The 25,644-nt window shown below is 37.4% G+C and overlaps 1 protein-coding gene across 1 annotated transcript in view; it reads left to right on the top strand.

Moving 5' to 3' along the window:
• The window catches only part of grin2aa (glutamate receptor, ionotropic, N-methyl D-aspartate 2A, a), a 124,166-nt gene that overhangs the window by 82,163 nt on the left and 16,359 nt on the right, over nt 1–25,644 (top strand). Inside the window, exons 5-9 of the mRNA XM_026947015.3 lie at nt 11,468–11,670; nt 17,177–17,348; nt 18,857–19,010; nt 20,670–20,795; nt 23,027–23,256. Coding sequence (XP_026802816.1) covers nt 11,468–11,670; nt 17,177–17,348; nt 18,857–19,010; nt 20,670–20,795; nt 23,027–23,256 — 885 coding nt within the window. The remainder of the gene's footprint in view (nt 1–11,467; nt 11,671–17,176; nt 17,349–18,856; nt 19,011–20,669; nt 20,796–23,026; nt 23,257–25,644) is intronic.

The following is a 25,644-nucleotide window of genomic DNA, read 5'->3' as shown; positions in this document are numbered from 1 at the left end:
GTTTGCGAATATGTCTAAAAAATCCTGTCAGGTTAGCTCACGATAGCTAGCTGACTAGCATTAGCAGTAAAGAATATGAACATTTAAAAGTATGGCTTTAAATTTTTCTCAGAAATACTATCAGGTTAGCTCATTTTAACTAGCTGGTCATCATTAGCATTGACAGTTATGAAAATTTAAGAATATAGTGGCAGAATATAGTAGCAGTGGAGATTATGTACATTTAAGAGTATGGCTTTAAAACCCTATTCAAAAGAAAGCTAGTTCTTTGTTAGTGTTAGAGGTGCAGATTAAATATTTCAAGATACGTGACTAAAATGTATCTCAGAAATCATGTCAGATTATCTTATGATAGCTAAATTGCTAACATCAGCAGTGAAGATTATAACAATACATTTAGGAATATGGCTTTATAATTTTCTCAGTTAGCTCATGTTAGCTAGAAAATTAGCAGTGACGAATCTAAACACTTAAAATTATAGCCTTACAATCTCAAAAATCTTGACAGGTTAGTTTTTTTAAGCTAACTAGTTAGTGTTAGCAGTGAAGATTAAACATTTTTGAGAAATTTCTCTCAGAAATCCTGTCAGATAAGCTCATGACAGCTAGCATTAGCACCTTTAGAAATATAACCTCACAATCTCAGAAATCCTGTCAGGTTAGTTTATTTTAGTTAGTGTCAGCATTGAAGATTAAACATATAAAACAGGACTAATAATTCTTTCAGAAAAATCAGTTTGGCTTATGGTAGTTAGCTGGGTAGCAGTATCAAGCGATTGCAGTGAACATTATAAATAGCTTTAAAATATTAGATATTCTGTCAGATTAGCTCATGTTATCTGACTAGTTAGTGTTAGCATGAACATTCATACAGGACTAAAATTTCTCTCTGAAATCCTGTCAGGTTAGCTTATTTTAAAAGAGTTTTGACATAAAAATTCTGTCAGAAATTCAAAATATTAGCGTATGTTAGCTAGTCTAGCAAATTCTCTTCAATTCTCTTCTTCGTAAATTGAAGCCTTTCATATAGACTGAATTTCTCACCATAAAAAAAAACCTCAAATACACATTTTTTGAGATCATATTAGCCGTAATGCTGAACACACCCTTACCGATGCTACTTTTTACAAGTTTATTCAGACAGGTAATCACTTAAAACTCATGTTTCTGTGTTAAAATGTAAAATCTATATTCCATTAAAACGTGGCATCTCTAAAAGACACAGTGGAGTGACGATGATCTCGGACCGTGTAATAAATTATTTGATTTAACGCTGCCGTTGCGTGAAGATGATTCTCTCAGGATGGTTAAGACGTGACGCTCGAGTGATGCTCCCTGTGGTGTAATTATCGTTGTCAGTGTGAGGCGTCCAACTCAACAAACAAGCCGAGAAAAGGGCTAAGCTGCCTACTGCAGGTGTGACGCAAAAAAATAAAAAATAAAAACTCTCAGCATGGTTGAGACACCGAATAGGAGGATTAGTCACTAAAACAAGATATATCCATCTGAGGAGGAGTGTGGAGAAGCAGCTGCATCTGACAGAGCCGTTTCTATGAGCTGGGGAAACAAAATATTTACAAAAAAAACCCATTACGTATCTATGATGGGATCTCGGCATGTTTAGCATCGTTTAGCGTACAGCTAGGGCTTGATTTGAAGAGGGATGTGAGGAGATGCTTTACCCGTGGCTAAAAAAATTAATTTAATTAATTAAATTAAAAAAACAAATGTTTAACAAACCTATTTTTAGATTAAAGACATTATATAATAGCACAATTTTCTATGATTTTCAGAAATAGCAACACTGTAAATTTGAATTTAAAATTTCTGTAATCACATTAGTAATTGTTTTGTTAGTAGTTATGCTAGTAAGTCAGTTTGCTAGCTAACAAACTGGTTCATGATGGTTTTTGTGGGGTTTTTTTTCTTTCAGTGGAATGGGAATAAGATAAATTCCTCTTGAAGGAAATGTGTGCATATCTATGAGGTGTCCATTAAGAAAAGGAAAAGTGATATATTTGACATGTCATGAATTTGTGCAAGGCCACATCTTTCCCCCGTTCAATACTATTACCCTCTGTTGCACAGAGTTTCCCTCGACCTACCCTGCATGGCAAATCGCTTGTGTTGTGCGGTTCAGTTCCCCTCCAGGAATCATCAAACAGGGTCAACGGCGTCCATCTTGCCTCAGCTCTGAGAGGCCACTTGATATTCCACCGTAAATCTCAGTATCGCTGATAGATTTTGATACAATTGTCGGATGCAGTAATGGAATGTCGGCCCCCTCGAACTAATCCCTCCATCTCGGTGACCTTGCTGAGACCTGCCCTGAATTGGTCTGACTGCTAAGTCGTAGACTATGCTAGCAGGAAATAAGCTGCTTTGCCACTTGCATTATTCCCTCTTTTACCAACAGGCAAGGAACAGAGAAGGCAGAGTGAACTGCTGTCACCTTAGAAAACTGCTCTCATTTTTCACTCCTGTATTCTTCTTCAATTTGGCCCTGGCACAAACGTGGCCCGAGTTCTCTGGCGCTTCTTTGTTTCGCTGCTCCCTTCAGTAATCATTTAAAATGTCAAGCTGCTCGGTAGAACCTTGTCCATGCCATGGTGGGCGTCTAAATTCTTTTAGAAGGCTCGTTCCTCTTTAATTTGGCCCGGCCCGAAATTGGCCCGAGGTTCTTTCTTTTGTTGCTCTCTTCATATCTCTCAGTCAGGGTTCATTAAATTGTTATAGCATCACTCGTGCTGCTCGGTAAAACCTTGTCCATGCCATGGTGGGCATTCAGATTTATTTAGAAGGCGTGTCTTGGATTTTCTGCTGCATTCCTATTTAATTTGGCTCGGCCTGAAATTGGCCCGAGCTCCTTCATTTTGCTGCGCTCTTCATATTGCTCAGTCAGGGTTCATTAAGATGTCGTGGCATCACTCAAGCTGCTCTGTGGCACCTTGTCAGTGGCATTATGCATATTTACATCAGTGAGTACATGTTGTTTGGGCTGATTATACGCCACCGTATTTCTCTTCAATTTAGCTTGAAATTTGGCCCGAAATTGATTTCAGTACTCAGAGATCATTCAAATGTTAGAGAGTCTCTCAAGCTGCTCAGTAGAACCTTGCTGATTCCGTGTTGAGTGTTTAGAGTCATTCAGAAGGCTTGTCTTGTTTGGACCGTTTGTACCTCATGCTTTGATTTTCTGCTAATTTAGCCAAGCCCAAAATTGCCTCAGCTCCCTCATTTTGACGCGCTCTTCATATCTCTCAGTCAGGGTTCATTAAGTTGTCGTGGCATCAATAATGATGCTCGGTGGCAACTTGTCAATGACGTTGTGGGTATGCAAATCAGTTAGAGTGCATCTTTTTTTAGATAATTATACTCCGCTGTCAATGGCATGGTTGCCGCATAAATTCGTGTAATTCATTCACACTTAAATTAAATGTTTGGGCCGATTATTGATTTTCTGCTAATTTGGCCTGGCCCAAAATTAGCTCAAGCTCCTTTACTTTGCTGAGCTTTTCAGGGTTCAGTAAGATGTCCTGGCATCACTCAAGCTTCTCTCTGGCACCTTGTCTATGGCATTGTGGGTATTCATATCAGTTACATGGTGCGTCTTGTTTAGGCCGATTATACTTCAGGAAGTAGTAGAGTTAGTACCGTTGATGATTTCCAACCTCCTGTATTCCTCTTTAATTTAGCCAGGCCCAAAATTTATTTCCCTACCCCCTTATAACTCTCAATCAGAGCTCATTAAAATGCTGTAGCATCCCTGGAGCTGCTCTGTAGCACCTTGTGGGTGTTTGAATCCATTAGAAGGCTTGTCTTGTTTGGGTCAAATTGATGCTTTGATTTTTTTTTTTTACTCCTGGTCTGAGCTTCTTTCTTTTGCTTCCCCCTTAATATTATCAATTTCCGAGATGTTTTGGCACCAGTCATGCTGTTTCATGGCACCTTTTCGATAGCATGGTGGGCGTTCAAAACAGAAATAAAGCTTGTCTTGATTGGGCCAATTATGCTTCAGGAAGGAGTAGAAGTGTCGCTTTAATTACGCACTCCTGTATCCCTGGTCAATTTGGCCCAGACTGAAATTTCCTTCACCATTTCTGTCACATCTCTCAGTCAGAGATCATTAAAATATTGTGGAATCGCTTGAGCTGCTCAGTAGAACCTCGTAGATGGCACGGTGGGCGTTTAAATCTGATGGAAGCGTTGTGGTGTTTGGCCCGATTATACTTGAGGAAGTAGAAGAATTGATGCTTTGATTTTCCACTCCAGTGTTCCTCTTCAACTCGAAAAGCAGTCTGAGTTCTCCTCTTCCTTCATATCTCTCAGTCAGGGATCATTAGAATTTCATGGCATCCCTCCGGCTGCTTGGTGACACCTTGTCGATGGCATGGTGGGCGTTATAAACCTGCGAGAAAACTTGTCTTGTTTGGCTCGATTAGATTTGAGAAAGCAGCAGAACTGATGCTGTGAATTTCTGTTTGTGCATTCTGCTTCAATTTGTCAGAACCCAAAAATGATCGGATCTACACTGTACTTCTTTCTTTCAGTACTCCTTTTGTATATTTTCTTTTAAGGTTCAGTTATTGTTGTGCCACCACCCGAGCTTCTCTTTGGCACTTTGTCGACGGCATGGTGGACGTTTAAATCAGAGAGAAAGCTTGCTGCGTTTGGCCCGATTATACTTGAGGAAGCAGCAGAACTGAGACTTTGATTATCCACTCAACTCAAAAGTCAATCTGAGCTCTCCTGTGGTTCTTTCTTTCGCCGCTTCCTTCACATCTCAGAGTCAGAGATCATTGGAATTTCATGGCCTCTTTTGAGCTGCTCTGTGACACATTGTTGACGGCGTGGTTGGTGAGGAAGCTTGTCTTGTTTGGTTTGATTATCCTTGAGGAAGCAGCAGCAGTTGATTAAGTGATTTTGCTGCTCTGCCCAAAAATAACCCAAAGGATCGTTAAAATGTTTTGCCAACACTCGAGCAGCTCTGCGCCACCTTGTCAATGACTTTGGTCGCTTAGAAGGCTTGTAGAGTTGTTTTGATGCTTTAATATCTCTCTTCTATTCCTCAACAATTTGGCCACAAAGTGACCCAAACTTCCCTGTGTTTCTATCATATTGTGAAGTAATTTTCACACTTTTCTGGACTCAAGACGTTGGTACGTTTGGTGAAGTGTGAAATATTTGCATTGAGTGTGGAAGCTATCTCAGTAATATCATGTTACTTCCTGTTTCAAGTTTTGTGATGATGGGGAGAGGGTTATTATTTGTTGTTCAGTGGAGAAGACAGAATGCCTTATCAATATATATATTAATCCAGACTTTTCCACAGACTGTGCTGTAATTACCTTATACTGAGAGTATCATGAAAAATTCACGTCTAGTGCCAGCCTTCATGGTGTGCAGGTTTCCTTGAATTATGTCATGCCAAGCATCCAAAAAATCGGTGCAAAACCTGGTGCCTATCATTTTACAAAAGTGACATATTGAACTGCGCGATCAATCCACAGTTCGGAAGAACTTCTTGAGTAAAAAAATCAAACCTGTGATTATAAACCTCACCCCAAACAAGCCCAGAATCACTCCAGCTGCTCCATGACAGCTTGCCTGTCAGTGGTGTTGTGGACATCTTGTTTGAGTCTCCCAAAAAGGTGGTGCTCTGATGCTTTGATTTTCCCACTCCCGTGTTTCCTCAGCAGCCCAAAGGCATTGCATTCAAGTCTCTCCTTTCATTACTTTCTTTATATAGTTTAGTTCGGGTTCATTAAAATGTTATGCCATCACTTCCTTCACTTCATCACTTTCCTTGGCACCTCGTCGATAATACAGCTTTCACTTATATCCACGTGAAGTCTCTTCCTCTTTGGGCCAATTATGCTTATTGAGGAAGTGGCTGAGATGGAGATTTGATTCGATTCGATGGCAGGAACAGTGGCATGAAATGAGGCCACAGAACGGTATCAATTATCTGCATGGATGTTTGCGCAGGAGCGAGGTTCAGTTTAATTAGAGCGAGGGTTGCTGTAAATTGAGAGCAGCGCAGTAATGAAAGTGGCATTACAGTGTCAGCCGTCAGCACGTAGATGAGATTATTTTCCCCCGTTCATTCTCTCAATTATGTAATTGGAAACTCGTATTACAGCAAGAAATGACTGACTATATTCACAGCCACCATCAACATGGTTTTAAATGTAAATATTCTTTGCAATACTAAAGATGCGTAAATTATAATAAGCATTTTTATGAAGTTTGGAAGCTTGACCCTTGGTTTGAAACTCCAAAAATGAAACAGAAGTTAATACCGATTACTTACCAGGCATTCCATCAGCACGGCAATAAGGAATACTAATTCTGGTGCCATACACAGGATGCAGAACACACAATACAGGTCCAGAAGCACTAATAGAGCCAGTCGATATTAGTATAATAGCTTCTCCCACAGTGCACTGCGAGATGGTTCCGTATCGACTAATATGGCTCTCGATTTAATAAGGAAAAAGCCATATAATAGATGCAGTCTTCTGGGAACAGATCAATATGGACTCCATATGAATTTATGAGTGCTCGCTCTCCACATGCTGTCCAGAGGTGTAGGTGTAGAGTAAAGGAAAAAAAAATGATTTCCTGTTGTACAGACTGTTACATATCATCAAACCTAGAGCACATGCTGAAATGTGCAGCAATACATGCAGTTAGGTGACACGTACAGTAACATATCATGCTGTTATAGAAAAATAATCAACAATAGGACAGTGTGGTGAAGCGGAGATACTGGTAGTCATAAAACAACATGACACGCAGTGTTTCATTCCTCTTACGCAACAGCAATTTGCCAACAATTACAATTTTGGATTTATTAAAGAACAATGCTTTTTTTTATCCGTTTATAGTTACGTTTAATGTTGAGGAACGTCCATGAAACAAGTTCTCAGTTACGTTATATCAGCTATAAACATTGTTTCCCTTCCCAGCATCTCTTTTTTTCTTCTCTGTTTAACTTAATAAGAAGAAAAAACCCGCAGATTGTCCTCCTCTGTCCTGAAGATGTCAGAAAACTTGAAGTTACAGCTTCCCCTCTGACACTGGAGACTCCTTCCAAAGATGTGAAAAATAAACTTACAATCTGTTTAAAGAAAACTTCACCATAGCAACAATTACACACCTTTCTGTAGAGCTTTGTAAATTGTTAGTAACATAACGATAAGTTATTAGAGCGATCGCTTTAATATAAACAGAAAAATTAGCAAAAAAAAAAAGCAGAAAATAAATTTGGCTCAACAATTTTTTTATCCAAAACGTTATAGAGTATATTTTCAATACAACTTTTCTCTGCAGAATTGGCTTTCGATATATATAGATATAGACAGATATAGTGCATGTTTATTTTATTATTTAATTTCTTGATCACGCAGCTTGTGTACAGTTGTCTTACGACAGGTTTGTGTGTTTGTTTTTTTTTAATACAATATTGTGACATCATAAATGGTGCCACTTTCCATTAAGGTTCCATTAACTAACTTCCCTTATTTAATTAATTAGTGAATTTACTACACTTTTTTACTTTTACTGTCTTTCTGCTTCATTAAATAACATATCAAGTGTTAATGAAATCGACCTCCATTGACTGTTTATTTAATGCATGACTCAAAATCACACAAATTAGCACAAAATGTGGACTGAACTTACATCTCCAAGTGTAAATCTGTGACTATTTCAGCTTCTCAGTTCGATTAATTAAGGTGTTGTTAATTTTACTCATTAATGGTGCTGATTATTTGGCTTATTTGGGTTATTATTTAAAAAAAAAAATCCAAGTGCATGGTTAGTTCATGTCAACTAATGTATTAAGTGTCTCTATACAATGTAAAGGATAAATGCTCCAGTACATCTATTAGCCTCGTCTAACTGGAGTCAGTCCTCTAGAGAATGCAGCTGTTTCTGTAGAATGTATATCTGTACTCTTTACAACCTGCAGACTCGACATTTCACGAGCTCGGAGCACACCCGGGCTTTTCCGTCTTACACAGTCATTAATTATCCGTCCTGAACAAAGCTGGACATGAGCAGTTCATCTTATCTGCAAACAGACCTCCTGGACGAGCATTCTTATTGAGCAAAGACGCCGATTTCTAATCTGTTCCTCTTTATCTGTAGAGGCACAGAGCTGCTAAAGATAAAACCTGGTATCTCCGGGGCCTGGAGGTGCTGACGATAATGACCCACGGGCCTGTCACTCATCTGTGATTCACCCGGCGTCTGGAAACAGAGCCAGATCGAGATCAGCGCATGAAATTAGTATTAGCGTGGGATCGTTGTGACGCTCCGGGAGTTAACAATTAAAATGCTAAATCTGTGTCTCAGTGGTGAATGCGCTAATAACTCAGAGAGTCACCCGCTAGCTGATAAACAGTGCTGAGGATTGTCTTACAGATGCTAACTCTGTGTAATATCAACCATAAGACAAATCTCGGCTTACAGTCATTTACAGTAGTCACTTCACCAAACAAGCCTTTAATAAAACGCTCCTCATCTCAGAGTGGACGAAGAACAAAGAGCAAAGTAAACTTGAATTTTTTTCTTTTTTAATAGCCAATAAAAATGCAAAAAAAGAAAATCATCAAATGCCTACATTTTTCACTTAAGGACTTCAAGGAGCATGTGTTTAATTTTTATTCTTATTTAGAAGCAAATAAAAAATAACTCCAATGTATTATAGTATTCAAAAACTGTTGACTGGCAATGAACTGTACAGGCCTAATGTCAAAAATACAAATGTAGCCTGCGTAAGGAATAAAACACTCTGTGTCATGCTGTAATAGAAAAATAATCCACGAAGAGGTGGCGTGATGAAGTACAGTTACAGTTACCACCCTAAAGTTGACTACTTTTCTATTAAAAAAACACGTCCCATATGGTGTTTTATTCCTCTTACACAACAGCAACAATTGCCAACAATTACATTTTTTTAGCATTAAAGAACATGCAGTACTTTTTATCCATTTATAGTTACATTCAGTGTTATGGAACATCTAAGAAACAAAAAATTCACACTTACTTTAATAGCAGCTGTAAACAGTCATTCCCTCACCAGCCTCTGTTTATTCTCTCTCTTGAAGTTAATAAGACAAAAAAAAAAACGAGAAACCGCAAAGAAAACATAAACTCATCTGTCCTGAAGATTTCTGAAAACTTAAAGCTTCTTTACAGCTTTGCCTCTGACTGTTACAAAGCGCTGACACTGGAGACTCCTTCCAGACACGTTAAATAAACGTCTCATTGCAGAAAATGTCCCAGTGGGTGAGTTGTTGCTATAGAAACAATAACGTATTAGAAAGAGCAACACCTTCTGACCAATCAGAATCGAGAATTTGACCGCACTGAACGATGCATTTGTTGTTTGAATTAAGAAAAGAAGTAACTCCAGCTTTTGGTATATTTTATATTTGGCTTGCTGTATGTTATATTAATATATATTTACATCAGTTATCCTAAAAAAAAAATAATATCCCATGGTAGCAAGGCTTCAAATGTAGCCGAATTCTGCGCATAATGATTATAGATATACATATATTATTAAAAACGTATCTAAAAATCTAAAAATAATAGTCTTAAATCCCTAAAACATGACGTAATATAATGCTCAGTCTTCTCACGCGACCGTTATGAGAAAGTGAAGATCCTGATGACTTTTAACTCAAACTCTTTCTCTTCACGCGCTCAGTCGAGTGCAGCAAATAAAATACGGAGTGAGCGTCCTTTCCCGTAAACGCGGCATTACCGTGTGGATGAAATTAAGGATGTTAATGCGGATTGTCTGCACGGCTGCGTCGTCAAGCCTCTGTTTAATTATATTTACCTAATGAGCTAGTGTGATTGTGAGTGGCTGGAGCGCTGTTATTACTCAGCGTTTGGAAGACTGGCTTGTGTCTTTATCGCTCTGTTCCTCTTTTCCTTTTTCACTTCGCTGCTTATCTCCTGGTGTAGTAGTCCTCTTTTTTTTGAGTGGAAAAGCTTGGAGGTGGGTGTTTATCTGACGTGCACGGTTATAAAAGTCAGCATGACGTTTCTTATTTCAGTGTGTGTTGTCTCTTGTTTATTTCTTTCTTTCTTTTTTTTACCTTTTATATAGAGAGAGTATTTTATGATCTGGAACACACTGAAAGGGTCTCGGAGGAATAGATCTGAAACAAAACCTTCTCTGGAATTAAGTCTAATTCAGGAGGAAATGTGCTTTTAGGAGGAAGCAGGAGAACTAAGAGCCGCCGGCACTGATCCTTGAAACACGTTCATGTTACTGCTGTGTGAACTGAAAAATAAAAAGCCTTTCAGTCCGCCAGTTTGGTCTCGCAGTCTCTTAATAGCGCAAGACATTAAAGGTAGTGTGTGTGTGTGTGTGTGTGTGGACGTGTTCTACGCAGTATCCATGAAGTTTTCAAGGGCAGCCGAGCCTCAAAGAGACACTTTTTAAATGTAAAGTCAGCTTGAATGCATGAACGAACTCGAGTAAGACAGAACAAGAGCAGATCAAAAAGCTTGAAGAAAACAAGAGGGAAAAAAGTCAGAGAAGCAGAACGGAGAGAGAGACCGCGAGCGCGGTTCTGCGCTTTGAGTCCTTTTACATTAAGAATTGATGCTTGTGCACTCAGCTCAGCTTCATTGTGCTCCACATACTCTGGAATGTTCTGTATGAGGCGTAACATCATGTCAGAATCAGGGTTATTAATTAAATAAGAGTTTGACTCAAATAGAACCCTTTTTTTCTTAAAAAAGAAAAAAAAAAAGCTAAGAACCCTTAAGTATGGGATAAAACACTCCGTGTCATGCTGTTAAAGGAAAATAATCAACAGTGAAGTGGAGTTACTGTTACCACGCAGAAATTCCTATAACAACACTTCCTAAAGTGTTTTAATTCCTCTTACACTACAGCAATCTGCCACAGATTATTATTTTTTAAAATTCATTAAAGAACATTTCATGCTTTTAATCCATTTCTAATTCCATTTGATTCTGTGGAATGTTATAGCAGCTATAAACAGTCCTTCCTTCACCAGCCTCTTTTTTTTCTCTCTCTCTCTCTCTCCTGAAGTTAATAAAACCAAAGAACAGCAGCTAGTCGTTGTTCGTTATTGAAAAATCAAAAAAGCATAAACTCGTCTTCCTGAAGACGTCGGAAAAGTTGCAGCTTTACTTCTGACTGTTACAAAGCGCTGACACTGGAGACTCCTTCCATAAACGCCCCTGTACATGAGCTGTTGCTATAGAAACAATAACGTATTAGAAAGAGCGCATTAATTAAGGTGAGCAACACCTCCCGACCAATCAGAATCGAGAATTTGACCGTGCATTAATAAAAACCTGTGATTAAGAGAAAATTAATTAACACCTTCAGGCCAATCACACATTGCTTTGAGAACTTTTCTACAAAGAAACATTATTATTTATTTATTTATTTATTTATTTATTACAGATGGGTAAATGGGAGAACCGCAGTCTGACGCTGAAGTACCCGGTGTGGCCGCGCTTCAACTCGTTCGGTGACACGGAGACGGACGATAATCACCTGAGCATCGTGACTTTAGAGGAGAAGCCCTTCGTCATCGTGGAGAACGTGGAACGTCTGACAGGAACCTGCATGCGGAACTCGGTACCCTGCCGCAAGCACATCAAAGAGTGAGTCCTGTCACAATCTCTAATCCGTCTCGTGTCTTTTGTTTATTTCATTTTTCTTTTTTTTATTCTGGCTTGTTTTGTCTGTCTTATCTATATGCACATGTGGAACTGTTTTACGATCGGAAACTCGGTCCAAAAAGCTCCAGGTCGTTTTTTTTTTTTTTTTTTAATCCCTTCAGGAAGTCTTGTTAAAAGGGTTTATAGGCGTGTCATGGCGGCTTCGCTGCCTCTCCGTTACAGCACTGCTGCGTTCAGCAACTTCCTCGCTGGCTCGGCAAAGCGCACTTCAGCTTTTTGAGAAAATTACAGGTCAGATGATTAAAGCACAGCGTTCTAACTGGCTTGCTGGTGGACTGTAATTATTGACAAATGACATCCACTCTGCCATGAAAAAGCTTCAGATTGGTTGTTATTGTTGTTAAACGTCATGTAATGGGCTTTACAAAGCAAAAAAAAAAAAACAAGTGGAAACTAGAGATGGCTTGAGATCGCTTTTTCTTTTCAGCTGATACTCAGGTCTATCTGATAGTGTTCTTTAAAAAACACTAAGCTTTATTAACTCTTTCACACAAAAATCACTTACACTGAAAATATAATCAATATAATAAGCTATAAAGTGTAAATAGAATAAAATCCTAACAAAAACAAGTCAAGTCTCTTTACATGTAAACATTTCCTGTTCCCAGAATACATTTCTTTTCAAATCCACTTCCAATCGTTACAGTATCTGATACATCCGATATGTTTTTCCGAAATCCGATCCACACTTTTTTGCTGGTATGTGTCATAATTTCATAATGAGAAATATTAGAATAATTTGTTTATATTGTCATTACTTCCCGTTATTTTATCCACCCTCTGTATTTTTAGGCATTTATTATGTAATATTTTGAGCAAAATGTTAACAGCTTGACAGTTTCAACTTTTTAGAAACAGGTTTAATAATGTTACGTTTGTTTCATTGTAATTGAATAATAAGAGTTTTGACAGATTTGATAAAACCTTGTTCATATTCAAGATATTTTTCACAAAATATCATTTTTATGACACAGAGTTACTGTTATCACCCCGAGGTTGATTAGTTTCCTATAACAGCACAACCCGAAGCATTTTATTTCTCTTTACCAACAATTGAATTTTTTATTTATTACAGAACGACATACCATACAGTCTATCTTTTTATAGTTATATTTAATGACAGTGAAATAGGTTAGTTAGCTATAAGTTAGCTATGAACAGTTGCTCCTTCACCAGCAAATCATAAACTCCTCTTAAACTTACAGCTTTAGCTCTGACACTGGAGACTCCTTCCTTAAAGCTTAAATAAGCATCTCCTTAAAGAATGATTATATGTCTTTTTTTTTAATAATCTGTTCATTATTTTGCATAAAGCTGTTACTATAGAAACGATAACAAACCTGCACTCTTTTCAGAGCTGCTGTTATAGAAAATTACTCCGCACTTTGTAAACCAATCAGAACCCAGAACTGTGATGATGTGATGTAAATGTGTGTGTATATGTTACATAACGTGTCTCTGGCTCAGGTCGCTAAGGGCGATGGGGATCAGATGGGAATTTTTTTTTGCACACTGCTAATTATGGTGATCTCGCAGGATCGCTGACACGATTGGAGCTGAAAAACATGAGCTCATGAGGAGCTCTTGGCTTGTTGCACACGTCTGCTTGTAAACTCTGTATTGCTTTCCTCCTACGGCACAATTTGCACTCGAGCATCCAGGAAGAAGAAGAGGAGGAAAAGAAGGAGGAGGAAGAGCTCAGTGATGCATGCTGCCACACGAACTCGCTCCCTTCCTCTATCTCCTCTCCAGCGCTATCTAATAGCTCTTCTCTCGCTGCCTTATCACAGAAATTACTTTACTGTCGAGTTCTGCAGGACAAACCCAGCGAGATACGTGACACCTGAGACAACTTCTGCTCCCGTTCATCCTAGGAAGCCTAGTGCAGGATGGTTGTTTTTTAAATCTTTTTTTGAGCCATGGTTTACAGAGTCCATGAGCATGAACATGAAGTATGTCGGCTTTTAAACAGAAATATACACACAGACATGTTCTTTATTATTACAGCCAAATACTTCTGCTGTTGGTGAAATGTGAATATTGACATCTTAGATGATTTCCAGGATGCCGAATGTGATTTACACTACACTATAGATCATTTTATACCACAGTGCTCTTGAATTCTGGATTGTTGATTAATTTCCTGTAACAGCAGCTCTGACAGCAGTGCGGCTTGTTTATTAATTAATTAATTAATGCACTCGTTTCTATAGTCACAGCTCATTCACAGGCACTGGTACAGCGGACGCGCCACATAAACAGATCTGAAAGGTCGTTAATCTATAAGGAGATGTTTATTAAATGTTCAGGGAAGGAGTCTCCAGTGTCAGCGCTTTGTAACAGTCAGACGTAACTTTTCTGAAAGTTTTCCAGCATCTTCGGGACAGAGGAGTTTACGCTCTGAGTTTACTCAGGAACATGACAAGCTGCATTTTTTCAATATTTTTGTTGTCTTATTAACTTTGAGAGAGAAAAAACAAATAGATGATGTGAAGGAACAACTGCTTATAGCTGCTGTAACATAAGTGAAAACTTGGTACGTTAAATGTAAATATAAATGGATAAAAAGTGACATTCCAGTGTTTGACTGAAAATTGGGATTGTTAACAAATTGCTGTGGTATAAGAGGAATAAAACACTTCAGGACATGCTGTTATAGGAAAATAATCAACTTTGGTATGATAACAATAACAGTGATGTTGATTATTTTCCTGAAGTGGATACCCCAGCTATGACACATGGTGTTTTATTCCTTACATATTAAACACTACCGAGTTTCTTTTGGCAGTTTTGTGAGAAAGGAGAAAATCCTAGCTAGGAACTTTTAATGGCACTTCGGAGAACTTTTAGTGGAAAGATAAGATTTTGTGTGAGCATACTCACGCGATTTCCTCATCACCGTACTCACTTATAGCTGAAAGCTCACACACTCCCACAAATGACCTGTGACTCAGTGGTAGAAAGTGCCTCTGCCCAGTGATGTGTGTTTTCATAAGTTTTAATTGGTTTGGCACCAGGGAGACGACACACTGTAGGAGAAAGTGTTGACTCTCTCGTTCTTTTTTTTGTTTTTCTTTGTAAAATAATGAAACCTTCCATAAAAGAGATTGAATAAAGTAGTTGAGGGAGGAAAAGAGCTGGGGGAATTTGCCGTGTGCGTCATAGCCTGCAGCCCGGGGAGAGATCGATGTTAAACTGGATTTCAGTGAGGGTGTGTGTGTGTGTTTGTGTGTGTGTGGTTCATAGTGGAGACAGAAAGAAGGTTGTTGTGAGCAATATGAAGGCGTGTGGCTGAATGTTCAGAGCACAATAACCCTCTCGTTCTCTGTGAGCTGAGTGAGCAGCTTTCATCATCAGAGCTTCGTGTCTTTAATGTTCAGCATTCGTTCTCTCTGTCACGATGAACAGCAGCCGTGTGTGTGGCGTTGCTGCTTCACAAGCTCCAGGGTTCAATCCTGAGCTCGGGTCACTGTCTGTGGAGTTTCTCATGTCCTCCACATGTCTGAGAACTTTTCCTTGAAGTTCTCCGGTTTCCTCCCACCTCCCTGAATCATCCCAGTGGGTGTATTGATGAATCTAAATTGCCCCTAGGTGTGAATGAGTGTGTTAATGTGTGTGAATGAGTGTGTGAATGAGTGTGTGAATGTGTGTGTGAATGAGTGTGTGAATGAGTGTGTGAATGATGTCCTGAGATGGACTTGCATCCCATCCAGGGTGTATTCCTGCTTCACACCCAGTTTTCCCGGGATAGGCTCCGGATCCATCATGACCCTGACCAGGATACTGACAGTGAGTGAGTGAGTAATGTTCAAAATGTTTCTGGACCCGTAACAGTGTTCAGAAATGGATAATATTGCCAGGCAGTCGACCTGGAGAGTTTCTTTGCTTCAGGACGTAAGAATCGTTGACAGAGAGCCCTTTCCACAATTCCGCATTCAGATTCCGGAAGTAAGCAAAAGCAGGATAAACGGGACAGAAGTAAAATCTAGCGAGTGAAGCGTAGCAGCGTGAACAGTGTGTAAAAGGATCATGTGCGCAGTGGATCTTAGTAATATGCAATTGAGAGTGCATTGTGTATTTTAATTGTATAATTAATAAATATGTGCTTAGATCGTGACTTGGATCCGCCTCCTGGTAATAAGCTACGTATTGCATATCACATTGAAATCCATGCTCAGAGTTAGGGGAAAAAAATGACACTACACTTTGTTGTTTTGTGCTAGTGGGCTAATCCCAAAGAGAAGTCTTAATTTTACTTCATCAGTCCACAGCACTTGTTTCCAAAATGATCTAGATGGGTTTTTAAAATTGCTTTTCAGACATTCATTTTTGAAGGTAAGGTTTCCTGCTGATGACTCTTCCATGCAGATCATATTTGTGCAAGCAGTGCTGCACAGTAGAGCGGTTCACACACTAATCTTTTACCACCACCCTTTTCGGCTTTGTTGGTGGCATTATTCAAGTATTTCAACAAATAACTCAATGCAATATCTGTTTGTGTTTTGAGTAACATGGCAGATTTGCATCTTCACAATCTTTTGACAAAATAATTTTTTGGAAAATCAATAAGGATAGTTATAATAAGCTGAAGGGAAGCTGACGTTTTGAAGAATCTGTGACACTTAAAGAAAAAAACCAAAATTGCTGTGTTATGAATAAACACGGAGAGATAATAGCAAGTGTAAGGAGACATTTTTAACACATTTATGTAGATTCAAACCTGGAGTGCTCACTGATGCTTTATATCGCAAAATGAAGCCTTGATGATTTGAAAGTGTAAGTTCTTGTCTTTCTAATGACATACCTCTTTTTTCTGAGCGATAAACGTTGGTTAATGGGTTAAATAATAATCTTAATTGGCCCGTAAATAGAAATGTATTGCTCCTGACATGTAATCTTTGTGTTTTTTTTTTTTTTTTTTACAAAAATAGCACCAGAAATCTTCAAACACACCAAATGTCTCCCCTAGGCACTCTCCTGATGGCCTCCTGAGAGCCACTCCAGAGGAAACTTCTGTTCATCATAATTAAGAGATATCTTGAGTGCCAGCAGCTCTTCGTCAAGCTTTAACGCACCGTACCTCCTGTAGGCTAATCCCAGCTCCCAGCGGCTTCCCGAATCGTTTCAGTCCTTCAGTCATTCACGTTTCACATGCTTCTGTGTGCCGTAATCTTTATTACCCTGAACAAATGATGTGGAGGTGTTCATGCAACACGTCATAATCCTCCAATTGCATCTTGAAGACTGATTTAAATTAGCAACAGGAAGTGCTTTATATGCATGTTAAAGGCTGAAAATGATTATCACGCCTCGTAACTCGACGACTCGAAGGGTCTGAAAGGGTTCAGCTCGTAAACTGTGTGAGGTAGAAGAGAAGTGTCTGCTCTCTCTGGATATATATTACTCTAATTCATCTCCTCTCCAACAGCAATTCCACCGAAGGAGGAGGAACGTACATCAAAAAGTGCTGCAAGGGCTTCTGCATCGACATCCTCAAAAAGATCGCCAGGAACGTCAAGTTCACCTACGACCTTTACCTGGTGACCAACGGGAAGCACGGGAAGAAGATCAACAACGTGTGGAACGGCATGGTGGGAGAGGTGAGGAGACCCCGCCCAAAAATGTGTTGTGAAAATATTTTAATTATGTTTGTCAGTTAATTTGCACTTCAGTTAAAAATGACTTCCAAAAAAAAAAAAATAGTTTAATTTTATTCTAGACATCGTATAAATCAGAGCTAACTGAAGAGCAAAATTAACATTTTTAAGAAAATATTTTGATAAAAATATTACATAAATAAAAAGTAAAATTAGGATCATGCATATTCATTCTTTTTTTAAATTGAATAATAAAAAAATTTAGAAGTCGAACTCAACACAAGCGTATCACTTAATCAGAAATAATCACCTTTCCTGATTTTTATAAAGTTAATAATTATAATTATTAATAAATAATTTCTAATCAACCTCCCCATTAAAAAGTAAAGAAAGAAAAAAAAATTAAAAAGGGAATGATCCTACAAATAAAAACAAACAAACAAACAAACAAACAAACAAATAAATACATTGATTAATAAATTATTAAATTGAATGATTTACACTGAAATTGACTTAAATCTAAGAATGAAATTCTTTAAAATTAAGTAGGAAAATATCAACTTATTTCAATAATATTTAAATATTATTTCGAATGCCTAAAAATTAATTAAAATATCCTTTTACTCCAATTTATCAAAAACAATATTTTTAGAAAATGTTGACAGATTTTATACCTCAATTTAAATAAAAAATTTGAACTTATTAATTTTATAAGATTTTTTTTGCCTCACTTTATCTAAAACAATATTTTGTTTAATTTATGATGATTTTACATTAATCAGACTAAAAAAATCAAACTATAAGCCAGATATTAATGAAATTGTAAAATTAACTTTACTTTACTTCTCTTAATCTGGCAGTGTATCTTAGGAGAAATGTAAGAGAAAAAAAATCAGTTAAATAATTGCATTAAAAAAATTAACAGTATTTTTCTCATAATTATTTTACGTGCTAAGAGAGCAGGAACATTAATTCATGCTAATATGATTAGCGGAAACTCTTTTTGACTCCTTGCCTGTTTAAAGGTTAAAGAATGATTTTATTCATGCTAGCAATGAAAGAAAGCTAATTGGAGGCAGTTAGCATAACATTACTGAGTGCATGCTAACTAGCGCACAGCTCTTTTTCTTCACTGCCGTGTTTTATTTTAAAAGTGTACTAGTGCTAAATTATATATAAAAACACAACAGAGTAAAGATCTGATCAAGTAAGTTGTGTTAAAAAAAAAAAAAATGTGGCGAATCGACAGCAGCTTCAAAATGAGAAACTGTTCATCTCTGCCTCTTGGAAGTAATTTAGCGACAGACGGTGTCCGATAGCGAGCAGCCGCGAAAGCAGCGACGTGATTTAGCGTTTTATTCGGAGACCAAAGTGAGCAGATCCCGAATGCAGCTGGGCGCAAAATGCAGCTAAATGAGATATAAGAGTGTGTGTGTGTGTGTGTGAGTGTGTGTGTGGTTGCTCTGTGTGTAAAGTTTGGGGCCTTCAGTTGTCTTTGTTTTCCGCTGCAGGTGGTGTATAAGAAAGCCGTCATGGCCGTGGGCTCGCTGACGATCAATGAGGAGCGCTCGGAGGTCATCGATTTCTCCGTTCCCTTTGTGGAGACCGGGATTAGTGTGATGGTGTCCCGCAGCAACGGCACCGTCTCTCCCTCGGCCTTTCTGGGTCAGTTTCAACACTAACACCTTCAAAAATTCTTCCTCATCTGCACATATACATATCATTCTTCAAAAATATTCTTTTACATATATATGTTCATATATATATATATATATATATATATATATATATGATCAGAATTAGTATATAAAAATTGTGAATCGTATCATAAAAATTATTTTAAAATGTAAAATCTAAAAAATAATCCTATCTTAATCCAAAAATTAATTAATTTATTTATTTACTTGTTTATTTATTTATTTATTTATTAGTTATTTAATTTGTTAATCCTAAAAATTTAAATAAATTTTTAAGATTAATAAATCTTAACTGTAAAAATATGGATTCTGTATTTTTCTATCAAACTAAAAAATTGATTTAATACATTTTTGTTTAAACCAGTGATGTTTTGTTTATTTGTTTATTTGTTTGTTTTGAGGAGCATTTGCTCTTGCTCTTGCATTTTTTTATTCCAATTGATTTTTTTAATTGATTTGAAAAGAACAACTTTCAAAGGAAAAAAATATATATTCAGGAAGGATAATGAATGTTTATAATTTCTGATTAAGTGATATACAGGTTATACGGGTTGACTTGGACTACTGACATATTAATTTATATGTATATTTTAATAGAACAGAAGTTTAAATGTGAAACACTAAAAATAATTTTACTTCACATTTTTCTTCAAAGAAAATAATATATTTGAAAAAAATATGTTTCATTTATGTAAATTTTACCACTTTTATGTATATATAAAACTAACTGAGACATTCTCAGTGCTGATTCAGGGGCGGGGCTACGTGTGAGCTCTGCTTGTGACATCACAACATCACCTCTGATATGCAAATTAATTCTGTATCACGATATGGAAACATTTAGCCACAAACTAAGCTTCTAACTAGCTAGCTAACTTAGCTAATGTTAATAATCCATGAAGTTGTGGTTGTCATCGTAACACTGAATATATTTTGAGGGCAGAAATAAAGAAAATAATGTAAATCACAGGATAATAATAAAATCTCTGTGTGTTTACTTGCCACAAATGCTAGCTAGGTTACTAGCAGCTAACTAGCCAGCTTGCTAAGCTAGCTAAAGTTAGTGATATTAGGAAGAGACAGAGGATAAGAGAAGTGTTTCAATATTATCATATTTGCATATTCATCGATATTCATATACACTGATAAGGGCAATGTACACAATAAAGCCATTTTAGTCATTTCATAGACATAAAAATGAAACAATAAGCTATTATTTAATTATCTATTTAATGTTTGTTATACAAGGAGGACTTGAATATGCAAATAATAAATAGTCACTTTGCATATTTATGTGGATCTGGGAATTTTTAATGAGGAGGAAAATGCAGAAATGATACCAGGCTAAATAAAAAGAAAAAAAAACATTTTATTCAGCAATTTCTGCTTGTACATAAATTATTTTAAATAATTTCAAGACGTTTTTGATCAATAAGAAATTAATTATTGAAGGATGTTAATTAAGTTTTAGCCAGGAAATTAATTTAAGAGACATTTTCCATTCTTAAGTCTTTTATTTTTTTTTTAATCTTCCCGGCTTGTCCTCACATATTGCTCTAGAGAGAGTGACGGAAAATGGAAGTCGCTGATTATAAATGCTGTTATGATTCTTCTTCGTCTCCCTCAGAGCCCTTCAGTGCGTCCGTGTGGGTGATGATGTTCGTCATGCTGCTCCTGGTCACCGCCATGGCCGTGTTCATGTTCGAGTACATCAGTCCTCTGGGCTTTAACAGGAACCTGGCCCAGGGAAAAGGTACCGTAACGACCACTTCCTGTGGCTGCTCTTATCTCTGAAGTCCTGAAGGTCACAGAAACCTGCTCAATTATCAACTCCTTCATGTTCCTCGAGTAAAGGAAAGCCTCTGGCCAAACACCTAATATGAGTATCTACCACAATGACCGAGTAAGAGATAACGCTCGCTGAATTGCGGTGATATCGAAAAAATAACGGATGAGGCGGAAAACAGTTACAAAGCGATCAAGACTCCGACATCAGAGAGTTATTACGCAGATATGATGGTCACTTACCAACAATTAAAAGTTGTCGATCTGGATGTATATATTTTTTATTAACATACCTGTCAGCCAATCAGAAATGAGCATTTAAATGGTTGTCTTATAAAGGTACAGAACTGTTAATAAAATAATGAGCTTTAAAAAAACCTCTTTTCTGATTGAGAACGAGGAAATTGTAAGTAGAACCTGGTAGTCTGCTGTTTGATACATGGTACTGTGAGAGTCTAGACTCCATCTCTCTACTGTATATTATGTTCACTTTTCTGGCGGAAAGCTTCAGAATCTCCACCAGCATTATTAAACCAGTCAATACATGAAATGAAATTCAGGCCTAGTGTTTTCCTGTGGGCTTTATAGAGGTACAGAACTCATTCCTGAGAGTGATATACTTCCTCAGGCATGAGGTTAAATCTACACTCTAACAAATAAAAGTGCCAGAAAAGTTTTTTTTTTGAGTGATGCCATAGAGGAATCATTTTTTATTCCCAAATGAAACGTTTTGTTGTTGTTGTTGTTGTTGTTGTTTTTGTTGCTACAGTAAACTGAATAATCATTTTTCCACAACAAAGACTGTTCCGCTCATTTAAAAAAAAAAATCCAGAAAGATCCATCTATCAAAAAGGAAACCAACAAATAGTTCTTGCGTGACATCACAGATTCTCATAGCTTTATTTTTAACAGAGTAGCGCCTAATGCGTTCTTTGTTTGTCCCTTTGAGGGAAGTTGTGATGCACAACCCGACAACACAAGGTTTCCTTTTCAGAAACGGTTCCAAGTAGAGCTCTTTTAGACAAATTAAAATCCTTAACGAGCCAAAAAACAGCCGACCTCAGGTCCTGTAGATTAAAACTGTGTGTTTGATGCATTTTGTGCCAAGGCTAGCTATTGATCGACTTGGATTCTTTTACAGATAATAAATTTCAGTTGAATTCCTCCTACAGCCTCCGCCTACACTTACACTGTCAATGATGAGCCAAAAAAACTCAAACCCCTCCTTCCCTCCCTCCCTCCCTTCCTCACTCGCTCATTCACTCGTTCGTTCACTTACCTGCGGTCCGATCCAAAAAAATTGTTACCCGAAATATAACCAAGAGCTGGGGCTACAACACATTCGATTAAATTAGCCATGCAAAACGGCTTCACTTTTCAGTTCAGAGCAGAAAAAAACTCCATTTAGCTAAACTGAATATGAATTATAATTTATACCACAGCGACGCTGAGTTCTGGATTCTGATTGGTCAGCTCTGAAAGTAAATCACTCATTCTAATAGGTTATCGTTTCTATAGTAACAAAATGTGATTCAATAAATGTGTCTAATCGCTGATATGTTGACTTTTCTGTAAGGAGACGTTTATTTGACATTTATGGAAAGAGTCCTTTATGTAACTTTATGTTTTCAGACAGTTTTCAGGACAGAGAGCTACGTGCTAAGTGAGAACCGAAACTTACTTGTTTCATGGACATTAAATGTAACTATAAAAGGATAAAAAGTAAAACAATAACGTTGTTAGAGTTGACAAACTGCTGTGGTATAAGAGGAATAAAGCACTATGGGATGTACTTCAACTCTGCTTCATTACACCTCCTCTGAATTGATTATTTTCCTGTAACAGCATGACACAGAGTGTATTATTCCTTACTCATCTATAACAAAGCTCAGCAGCGTTTTATTAGTTTTTTCAGTAAATAACCCAGAGCATAAACAGCAATTAAAATGTTCCCCAAGGATAAATTATATCCATATGCTACTGTATGCCTGCATTTCGTCCATGTGAAACTGTGCTGAATGCTAACTCGGCGTTTTTGCTACATATTACCCCCGGCACCAGGGTAATGTTATTACAGAGCAACTTCCTGTGACCGAGCAAGTAGATTAAAAAACATCAATTTTATGTAGAAACCGTACCTTGCAGAATTGTAATTACAGAAGCAGAACTTGAGCTGATCTTGGGTGTGTCGTGTTTCAGATCCGCACGGACCCTCGTTCACCATGGGCAAGGCGGTGTGGCTGCTCTGGGGTCTGGTCTTCAACAACTCCGTCCCTGTGCAGAACCCCAAAGGCACCACCAGTAAGTTCATCGTGTCCGTGTGGGCCTTCTTCGCCGTCATCTTCCTCGCCAGCTACACTGCCAACCTGGCCGCCTTCATGATCCAGGAGGAGTTCGTGGACCAGGTGACGGGACTGAGCGACAACAAGGTAAGACCTCCTTCCTGGAAGAAGTTTTCACTTTCAGATAATCTCACTTGAGTTAAATTACGTCATCTAGGGAAAAATGTTGAGTAACTGCTTTACAAATTACACATCTACAATACATTTTTGAACAATGATGTTAACTAACCACGTGAGCTATGCGGAACACCGCCTCCGTTATTAACAGTATATAAAAATCGTAACGTTTACTGGCTAGCTATCTTCATCAGTTTGCTAGGCTCATTAGCAGTAAGCAGTTAACATCGGAGTGACATCTCACATATCAGGTTTAGCTTTCATACTGTACTTTAAAACAGTAAAAGATCTGGCTAGCTAGTGTAGCTCACTCAGCTAGCTGATGGCTCACCTGTACGTGTTTCCGCAGGATGGATGTTGAAATGCCGATATCTCCACAGGTTTCAGCGAGCATTATATAATTTGCAGATCATTATTACGCCGTTTCTTTGGAAGGATTCAAATCTGAAAACTGGGTCAGGGACGATCAACTGTCTTCACTGTCTCAGACATCGCTGCTAAAAATTCGGCGCCCGACGTGTACACTTTCAGCAGGCGTTATTTAGATTAACTCTCGAAATTCAATCATTTAAAATTCACGCATTTTCTTTTAACTGACTTACAGTCTTCCTGAATGAAATGCATTCTTACTGTTTTTCTCTATAAAGGTGATTAAAAAGGTGATTAAAAATAAATGCAACAAAGTTGACTTTAATAATTTTTACAGAAGCACAAATAAAATTCGTATGATTTAATTATACTCTTTAAAAAGTACCATTACAATGAACCAAAGTACTCAAGTGCTATAACAAGAGGACGTGTAGTTCATTCCTTCCCACTCTTTCTAAGAACCACTAAAGCACGGTGTTGATTGGTTTTCTATAACAGCAGCTCTGACAGTAGTGTGCTGTACACAGAGCTAATACGCATGAGAAAGCAATAGCTACAGTCTCTGCAGCATTAATGTAGCAGAGTGTTTACTTTTCCATTTTTATTCCTGCTGTAATTTTTACCCGGAGCACATGGCGCCTGGAAATAAACACAACTACGGCCTTATTAAATATTCCAAAATAAATATCTATTTTCTCTATAATCATGTGTATAAGAAGAGCATTAATAAAGGGGTAAAAGAAAACAAAGCTATTTTATTGTATTTTTACCGAAGCCATTACTCATACTGTAATTCAGCTTACACCACAGCGCTGCTGAGTTCTAGATTCTGATTGGTCAGAAGATGTTGATTAATTTCCTATAACAGATTTTCTATAGTATAATTACTACTATATAGTAATGCGTTTGTTCTAATACGTTATTGTTTCTCTAGCAACAGCTCATTCACACGGACACATAAACACATAAACAGACTAAAAAGACGTTGATTTGGTGAAGTTTCCTCTAATTAACCTTTATGGAAGGAGTCTCCAGTGTCAGCGCTTAGTAACAGTCAGACATAAAGTTGACATCCGACGTCTTCAGTACTGTAGACTGTAGACAGCTTTATGTTCCACTTTATAACTGAACACCAACCACAGAAAGAGCTTTGTAGTACTATTTAACCGTATCCAGTATCTTCACAATGTTAAATAAGTGTCTAATAATGATTAACTGATTAAATGTGGATAATATGAAATTGTAATAAGTCTCTCGTTAGATCATTAAACAGCCCCAGGCTGAAAGAAACTGTGTAGAATTAAAAGTAATGGTGGCTTTTATTCTGAAATTAGACTTCAATGGTGTCTGTCAAACCAGAACATGATGCTAATTGTGTACAATATTAACCACATTAGCGGGGAATGAAAAGAAAAAAAGTCTGAGTCAAACCTCAGGATGAGAGGTAATTACACTATATAATAATAATAATAATAATAATAATAAAGATTTTTTTGTATTGAATTTAATCTAATAACAAGTAAAAAAAAATTATACTGGTTAAGATCTTTGCATTTCATCTTTTTTCGCCACGTAAAAATCACACTAGCAGTTATAAATTGTTCGGAAATACAACTAATTAAAGACGAAGCATTTTTCTCGCTTCCGTTATTTTCATTTCTGTGCTTTTTAGCTGTTTACAGATTTTGCTAAAGCAGCAAAAATAAAATATTTCTTTAAAGACCTTCACTTAAACGCTGAAAATGTCTTAATTTCACACGACCCTGCACACAAACCATCTCTACCACGATCATCTGCTTTGTTTTTTTTTTTTTTAAATGACTCACACTGTTGAACAATTCGCAATTAAAAGCACAACACAACAAAGATTGTTTCATTGGTCTGCTAAAAATCCGGATTCAAAACTTTGACGTGTTCCAACATTTCCAGTCAGTGATCCTCAGCAGTAATGAAACGCATGTTCGATGAGGAAGAAAACACCCGGCGTGG

This window comes from Pangasianodon hypophthalmus, chromosome 13 (assembly GCF_027358585.1).
Source record: "Pangasianodon hypophthalmus isolate fPanHyp1 chromosome 13, fPanHyp1.pri, whole genome shotgun sequence".
NCBI lineage: Eukaryota > Metazoa > Chordata > Actinopteri > Siluriformes > Pangasiidae > Pangasianodon > Pangasianodon hypophthalmus.
The sequence above is the reverse complement of the archived record's forward strand: the minus strand, read 5'-3'. Positions and strand labels throughout refer to the sequence as shown.